Here is an 8,952-nt window from a genome sequence, read left to right as displayed (position 1 = left end):
TAGAGTCCCTTCTCTTTAAGGTCCAGTCTAGCCTGGTCTCTTGGGTACAGCATCCTTCGTGTTGTGTGATTCCCATGGTTCTGAGGCTTCCCCATAGCCTGGTCCCTGGTCCACCCTTCCCTAATTCTGGCCCTCTGTAGAGTTTGCCTTGGGTACGGTCCTTTAGGTCCTGGTCACATGTCCTCTTGGTTCAGCTCTCCTGTCATTGAACACCCCTGATTGTGGTTGCCTACCTGTTAGTTTCCTTTGATCCACATCTCCTGACTCTGAGTTCCGCTCAATCCCAGTTACTTGTTTCTAAAGATGGATATACACTGTAATATTTTCTACGTTCAACCTAAAGGGCTGAATTTTGCACTGTGTATACCCTACTTGGGCCCCCCTTCACCCATCTAGCCATGGACTTGAGTTTCTCCTTGGTCAGCATTCCCTGTCCTATTGTCCCTCTCTTTCTTGGTTGTGTCTAATCCCCTCGGAATCATGGCCACATTTATGAGTCTCCTTGTTCCTGGTCACCTGTCCATCAAGTCATAGTCACCTGTCTCTGAGTTAGGTCAGTCCTGTTTACCTGTTCTGTAGACCCTTTGGTCATAGTCCCATGTCTCTGTCCTTCTCAAAGTCTTGTCCTCCTTTACAATCACCTTTTCCATATTTCCCCGGCACAATGTGCCCTTTGGGCTTGGCTATATGTCTTAGTCACCTCAGTCCTGGTGAGCTTTCTGAGCCCCCTTGGTTCTGGTCAGCTCTTCCCTGTTTTTCATTATTCCCATTTCCCATGGTCCCCTATTTCAGTGTGCCCTTTGACCCTGGTTGCATGCATGAGTCCCCTCAGTTCTGGTGACCTGTCCAGGTCCTCTCAGTTCTGGTCAGTTTTCAGAGTCCCATTGGTTCTAGTCAAATGTCCCCCCTTTTTCCCACTGTCTAGGATATCCCCCTAGTAGTTGTCACCTGTATCTGTGTCTCCTTAGTCATGGTCACGTCTCTAGTCTCTCTAAGTCGTGTTCTCCTCTTTTCAGATTCCACTGTTCCCTCAGCTATAGTGTTGTACTTTTTTGGTGACCATCTTTTGGTGTTCCGGTGGGCCACAACCCGTGGTCCCTTAGCTATTGAGCTGTACTTTTTAGTGGCCCTTGGCTAATCTTCCTGTCTCTGTTAGCCTGCATCTCTGGGTCCCCCAACTTTGTTGCTCCTTCTTCCCTGGTCTTATTTCTGCCAGAGTCTTTGTCTGAGTCACCTTTCAGAATCACATTAGTCCTAGTCAACTGTCCCCACTCTTTCCCTCTGCCAGGATGTTCCCTTAGTAGTGGTCACCTGTCTCGGTGTTTGCTTAATCATGGCCACCTTTTTCTGAGTCCCTCTAATCCTTCTCCTCCACTTTTCACATTCGCCTGGTTCACAGACCCTGGTTCCCCTGCTGTTGTCCTGTACATTTTAGTAGGCATCTTTTGGCGTTTCCCAGGTCCAGAACCCCTGTGGTCCCTCATCTATAGTTCTGTACTTTTTAGTGGCCCTCTTTTAGTGTTTCTCAGGCCACAACCCCTGTGGTCCCTCAGCTATAGTGCTGTACTCTTTAGTAGGCATCTTTTGGCGTTTCCCAGGTCCACAACCCCTGTGGTCCCTCATCTATAGTTCTGTACTTTTTAGTGGCCCTCTTTTAGTGTTTCTCAGGCCACAACCCCTGTGGTCCCTCAGCTATAGTGCTGTACTTTTTAGTGGTCCTCTTTTGGTGTTTCTCAGACCACAACCCCTGTGGACCCTCAGCTATAGTGCGGTACTTTTTAGTGGCCCTCTTTTGGTGTTTCTCAGGCCACAACCCTGTGGTCCCTCAGCTATAGTGCTTTACTTTTTAGCGGCCCTCTTTTGGTATTCCCCGGGCCACAACCCCTGGTTTCTTAGTTGTTGTCTTGCAACTTTTTGGAACCATCTTTTGGTGTTCTCCAGGTCCATGATCCTGGCTGCTCCCTTAGCTATTGAGCTGTACTTTTTAGTGGACCTCAGCTAATCCTTCTGTCCCTGTGAGCCTGCCTCTCTGGGTCCCCTACCTTTGTGGACCCTCACTCTCTGGTCTTCTTTCTGCCAGTCTTTGTCTCCTTTTTTCTGATTCCCTGTCCTCTCCTTCCCCTAACCCGTCAGTTATTGAGCACTGCTCTTAAATGCTGGCCTTCGTTCAGCATGGTTTGTGGAATTCCTATCTTCCAATGCCAGGGACATGCAGTTCCGGGCGTCAGGCGGGTAGTTGTTTTCCACATTTAGCCCGGCTTTGAGCAAGCAGAGCTAAATGTAGAGCGGGGAAGCCGCCGTTTGTTTTGTACTGGCCCTGCAAGCAATCCGTTATGTTTTTAAACAACTAAACTCAGATTTGTTTTATACAAAATATATTATTAAATCAAAAGCCCCGTTTCCCTTCTCTCCTAATCCCTCGGCCACAGAGCCCCCTTGATCATGGCTATGAGGCCCTGTCTCCGTTCTGCTCCGCAGCAGAGCTGGGTTGGGCTTGGCCTGGAATGCCTGTCAGCTGTTGTCATCGTCTATTATTCCCGTCGAAGCGTTTCAGTCTCTTTCCACTTGTCACGAGTGTCACACACGCCCGGCTTGGCTCTCTACAATATGGGTGAGTTACCGAGCAAGATAATTATAACTAGTAGTGGAATCTGCAGATTATCTGATGGTGATGGGTAGAGAGCAGCGGAGCAATTCACTGCTTACCACTGATTCCCAAAGTGATGGGAACTCAGGAAAATATCGCTGAATGTATCTGAGAATATTATTCTTAGAAAGCAGTTAATAGATCACAATTCATGGAGTATCACTCGTAGTATAATAAGGTTCACACTGCGTATCACAAATGATTATTCGTCCATGGAGCAATCATTCATACAAGGGACGGTACCATTAATATATTCCACAACACCTGCTGCTGTTCAAATTGTCCGGCGGTATTGTTCGCAGTTGATGGTGATGGATATTTTTTTTGGTAATACAATAGAACAATGACCATGATACAAAAATGAACCTGATCTGTAAAATGTTGCAAACATTCAATTTGCACAGTTATCCCTTTTATGAGCCGATGAACAAAGGCAGATCAGCAGTTTTATATGGTTGGTTGTAGTTTAACCCTTTCCACTACTTCTTCAGTCTCTTCAAGCCCTAGTTTGAATGGTTTTCTTTATTTTTTTATTTAATCTCTGCCTTTGTATATCTATCTATCTATCTATCTGTCTGTCTGTCTGTCTGTCTGTCTGTCTGTCTGTCTATCTATCTATCTATCTATCTATCTGTCTGTCTATCTATCTATCTATCTATCTATCTATCTATCTATCTGTCTGTCTGTCTGTCTGTCTGTCTGTCTGTCTGTCTGTCTGTCTGTCTGTCTGCCTGTCTGTCTATAGAGTCATGTGCACAGACGTGAAACTGTGCAAAAAAAGTTCAACCTTGTACAAGGATCCTTCACTTCATGTAAGCTGCGGTTAAATTTGGTTTTGGATATTTTGTTATTTCGGGATTCGGATCCGAAATTCAATTCAGTTCGGCTTTTGGATTCGGACGAAATCCGAATTTTCATTAGTTTCGGATGAGTTTGCGAATATTCGTTGCGAATACCACAGAACACCATATACAGATATTAATACTAAAGCTGAGACTCCCTGGGAGCCATATACTGTACATATAATACTAAAGCTGTGGCCCCCCGACCCAAATGGCATTCGGAAGCTCCCCAATGCAATTCGGAAATTCGGATCCCGAATGCCATTCGGGTCTGGGAGTGTCAGCTTTAGTATTATATGTATACAGTGTATATGGCTTCCATGTTTCCGTAACAAAAAATTAGTGTTCAGACCCATTCGGATGCATTAAACCAAAAAACACATCTGATTGGCTAGAAAAGTCACATGTCCGATTCAGTTTAGTTTTTGAAGGAAATTCGGACGGGATCCGGAATTCAGAAACAGAAATTCGGATTCGGACACATTCGGATGCATTGGGATTCGGAAATTCTCGTAAACAGCCGTCGCTATGTTATTTGTTGCCGTTTTTGGTTATTGTTAATTGAAACAGTTAATTATTTTGTGATTAAATAAAGGTCCGCTGGGGCTGTTTAAACCCATGGTGCGCGGTCCATACTGCATACTGGGAATTTCAACAAGGGGGCAGAAATTAACGAATCCATCAGTTGTCTTTTTATAAACTTCTGGAGCTGGCCTCCTAGCTGGGATGGAGTTTGCCTCTTAAGGACGCGTTTGCATGGTTTTAAAGGCTCAGCAATCCCATGTGTTTACCAAAATGTGCGCTTCTCTTTGCCCAGCAGAACATCGAAATTAACACGGCTTGCAGCAACTACAATTAGGTGGCATCTGACACTACAAGCCAAAGCATACCTCCCAAGAGGTATATTGTACCATTATACCCCCTGCACTGTATATACTATGTTTTACATTATACTCCTAACCCCTTCTCCTTGATGATCTCCCTCCGACGTCTGAATGCGGAAGTGATGTGTATTACATTACTTCCGCATTCAGCTGTCAGTCCCCTGGCTGCTGTAGCCAGGAGAAGCAACTGGGGAAGCAGATCTCTTCTCCAGCTTCTCAGCATCTTTGGGGGTCCCCAGGTGACATTAGGGGTCTTAGAGACCCCTAATGTCTCCATAAAGAGGACCTGTCAGTGTGCCTGTGCCACATGCCACAGTGTGCCTGTGCCACATAGGGGGCTAACATAGGGGATTGTTAGCCCCCTATGTGATAGCAATAACATTAAGTGTAAAAAAAAAAAAGTAAAAAAAATAGCAGTCACATATAAAAAATAAAAAAAAAAAACCCAAAATCTTTTGAGTCCCCCAACCCCAAGTTTACGCACAAACGTAAATAAGCGTCAGGTACACCAGCGCGCGAAAACGACAATTGCGCTACACATGTAACATATCGCCACGAACATCGCAGTGGTCAGTCAAAGCACCGCAGCGCTGAACACTGAAAAATGGCCGGGACATGAAGGGGGTTTAACGCCACAGTCAGCAAGGGGTTAAATTGATGTAGCTGTTGAGTTTTTCCAGATGAAAGTCAGTGATTGATTCTGTTCATTTTTTTTTTTACCTTGCAGGTGTCCTCACATGTGATATGAACAAATTCTTCTTCAAACATTTGCTTGTTGACCACATCCAATGTCCTGAGTGGTGATCACCGTCGTAATGGATAGCCCACCCAAACTAGCTGGAGAAACTCTGATTGTCCACCACATCCCACTGGTGCACTGCCAGATACCTGATCGCCAGTGCCGTCCAACCTCCAAAAGGACCCACTCCTACAGCAAGAATGACCTGGGGATTACCCGAACCACCTCCCTTCCAGAAAGGGACCTTTCTCAGGCCGACTCTCTGGTGTACAGTAGTTTAATCCAAGTTTCTGACTCAACAGTGAAAAAAAAGGTGAGCAAGAAGGACAAGGAATGGCCGGGAAACATAACTCGGAAGCGCCACAACCCGTTCCTCCTAAACGATGAGGAGGAACGTATCACAGCTAGCAGCTGTGATGTGGAAAAGTCGTTCCATCTCCACAACAATATAGGTGGGCTGAAATCAGGATTTCAGTTCCAAGATCTGTCCTTGCCACCTTTCCACCTTCATGATACCCCACCCGTGGTGAAGCCTTGGATATTGTCAGGCAGGTCAGGACTTGTTGATGGACAAGAAGAGAAGACATCACCTGATTACTTACAAAAAGGCAGTAATGGCAACCAAGGTGTATCGGGCATAATCATGGAAGACCAGGCTTGGCCTAATCATGGCGAGCCGACCTTTACTCTAGATTGGAATCAGAGCTCTGATTTGGGGAGCCAAGATTTTCAGAGAGAGTGCACATGCACTGGTTCAGAGCCTCTTAGACACTGCCGATGCTATAGCGCCTCAAGCCAGTCTGAAATGGACCAGCAGGTGAGCTATGTCAGCGACTCATCCTGCAACAGTTCAGATGGAATCCTGGTCAACTTCAGCACTTTATATAACAAGATGAATGGACATCCCAGGTCCAACATGAATTCTGGTAGTCTCTCATGTGACTCCTCATTTTGTAGCCACCCGGACACAGGTGCTTTTTATCTTGACCTGCAGAACTCACCTACGGAATCCAAAACGTCTTGCGACTCGCATGTTCAAGAATCTTCTGGAAAGCCATGCGGGTGTACCAACTACTCCTCTTCTCCTGTTTTGGATGCCAACTGTAACTCTTACCATCTCAATTGCGATTCAGCTCAGTGTAATGGAGAGAGCTCAGATCTAACCTCTTGTTTGCAAAGCCAGGCCAGACTTGTGGTGGCCACTCAGAATTATTATAAGCTGGTCACTTGTGATCTGTCATCTCAGTCTTCTCCTAGTCCTCCTGGTTCTTCTATTACCAGTTGCTCAGATGACCACACCAAAGGGAGTCCAGTTCAGGCAACTGAGTATTTTCTCTTTCAACAGCCAGATAGTAGTTCAGACTCAAGTGATTCTAAACCTGTTATAGAAACATCAAAGTCCGACATCATTGAGGGCCAAGTTTATGTTAACGTGTCCCCGCCAAACTTTAATACAGGCAGGCAAAGATCCAGAAGTTATGATCGCAGCTTGGACAAGAGCTCTTCAAACCAACTGGGATCCCTGGAGCGTATGATGAGTTGTCCTGTAAAGCTAAGTGAGGGCCAAGCTTTGCTTTCCCAAGAATCATCTCCAAAGAGAGTGACATCATTTATGGAATTAGCCAAGAGCAGGAAGAAAAATGGTACCAGCCCTCCTTTAAGGTCCAGTGGAGACTCTTCCCTGGAGTTCTCCCCTGTCGCCGAATACCATCGAGACGGTACCAGAGGTTCAGAACGTGCAGAGTTTCGTAGCCACAGCCTTCCACCTATGTCCTTCTTGCATTGTATGAGTCGCACTTGTGAAGGCTGTGCCAGTGATACCCTGGAAGCTAAACCCACAAGTTCTAACCCAACAGCTAATGCTAACCAAGCCAGTGCCAACAATGGTGGAGGTAGTGATCACATCTTGACATGCAGTGGTCTGGATTCAGGAGGGGCTGGGATCAACTTCCTTCAAAGAGATTTAAGAGCAAAAGGAGACGGTGAGTAGTTCAATGATGCATGGTTTTATTTTCATTCCTGTTATGATACAAGCAAACAACCTGGATGTTGCAGTAGATACATACCTATCCACCACTCAGAATTGCTGCATCTAAATGACCTTTGTCAAGTGACAAATGACTCTGATTAGTATGGTGACCAGATTTTTCAAATACAAAAGGACCTAAACTGTGGAAGCTGTGCTGAGCATGGAGATCTTGCACTGCAGGTCCTCAGTAGGGATGAGCTCAGGTTCAAACCAAGCTGCATGTAAATAGGACAGGCTGCTTGTGCTGACATAATTTACCTTATATGACCACGTAGCCATACTGTAAGGTCAATGATGTCCCTGCATACTGCTCCTTTGCTTACGTCAGCTGATCGGATGGGGCTTCCTTCCATGTTCAGGAGGAGCTCCTTCTGGGTTCGGAGGAGTCCAGGTTTGGACCGGGTTCTTCCCATAGGAAGAAATGGTGAAATGCAAATCCAGCATATGATGTATAAGAATGTGCATGTCAACAAACTTACCTGCTGTTGTTCTTCCAGCTGGGTGGTGTTGAGTTGTTATCTAAAGTGAGGTCAGGCTCCGTATCCTGCTGTCATTTCTCCCCATGCTCTGCCATTTTCTGAGGTACTTCCCAGGTTTCAGGGTTCTTTGGCTTCTCCTGAAGCATCCGCCCCAGATTCTCCTTCACTCCCCACACGTGCACCAGCATTCCCTTTATGCCCTCATGTATACTACCCACAGGCAGGGGCATGGCCAAGCTTGGGCAATTGCCATCTGGTATATGCACCTCCTGATTGGTCCACCTCACTTTTAAGGGAAATTTGTGCCAAGAGCCAAGTGACAGCGTCTCTTGAGAGAGCGCTCCCCAACCCACTTATGTTCACCCTTGCCATGATGCTCGCCCCAATTTGTTACTCAATTGCAGACGGGAGTCAAACTTTATGTGAACTCTGGATAATGTTGGCTTGAGCAGAGTTGATTACATAAAAATGACAGTGATTGGGCCTGGTGATTGGCCACTCAGTGCTCAGACACCACATCATGGGAGGGGGTCCCACGCATCCCCACAACTAGAAGCAGTGACATAACTGGGCCTGGTGATTGGCCACTCAGACACTACATCATGGGAGGGGGTCCCATGCATCCCCACAACTAGAAGCATCGGGTATTTTAATAAGGCTCCGATGGAAGAATAGGGCTGTGGGGAAGCATGTTAAAGCTGAATATAAGTTGGGAGGTGACACCACTGCATTCTTTAACTCTATCAGAAAAAGCGGTGTCACCCTTCTGGCTGTGCTGAATCCTTTGGCAGATAACACACTTCACATCAATGCATAAAATAAGTAACACATTGTCAATAAAAATGAATGTACAGTAAATGCACCACAGTATGCATGCACTGCACATTGGTTTATTACCTGTTAACATGTTCCCAAAAGCGCGCAGCCAGTTATGAATGCAGTCTTAGTGGTTAATCATTCTTCTGTAGCTCACCAACTTATGCAATACAAACCTGACTCCACCTGTGCAATACAAAACCTGATGTAAGTGAGGCTAGAGTCCTGGTGCTCAACCTGCTGCCCAGGAGCCTCATGCGACCTTTGGCACTTTTTGAGTGGCCCCCAGAGCCCCTGCAGACAGTATTGGGGTGATTTAATAACTGTTTACACAGCTAACAGCTATGCAAATAATATTGCAGCACATTATGGCCACCAGATGGAGTCAAGAAGCATAAGAATTTATTTTGTTCCCCCGGGCCCATCTAATAGCCATAATGCAGTGCAAATCTCCTTTGCATTGCTGTTTGCTGTGCGAATAGTTTATAAATCACCTCCTATATGTATAAAAGAAGG

At 45.9% G+C, this 8,952-nt stretch overlaps 1 protein-coding gene across 1 annotated transcript in view; it reads left to right on the top strand.

The window, feature by feature from the left end:
- The first annotated feature begins 2,588 nt into the window (after positions 1 to 2,588).
- RUSC2 (RUN and SH3 domain containing 2) overlaps positions 2,589 to 8,952 on the top strand; it is a 48,323-nt gene continuing 41,959 nt past the window's right edge. The window contains exons 1-2 of the mRNA XM_018573167.1: positions 2,589 to 2,611; positions 5,101 to 7,094. Of these exons, the coding sequence (XP_018428669.1) occupies positions 5,189 to 7,094 (1,906 nt within the window). The 5' untranslated portion in view covers positions 2,589 to 2,611; positions 5,101 to 5,188. The remainder of the gene's footprint in view (positions 2,612 to 5,100; positions 7,095 to 8,952) is intronic.

This window comes from Nanorana parkeri, unplaced genomic scaffold (genome assembly GCF_000935625.1).
Source record: "Nanorana parkeri isolate BGI_ZX_2015 unplaced genomic scaffold, ASM93562v1 scaffold2261, whole genome shotgun sequence".
NCBI classification, from domain to species: Eukaryota; Metazoa; Chordata; class Amphibia; order Anura; family Dicroglossidae; genus Nanorana; species Nanorana parkeri.
The sequence above is the reverse complement of the archived record's forward strand: the minus strand, read 5'-3'. Positions and strand labels throughout refer to the sequence as shown.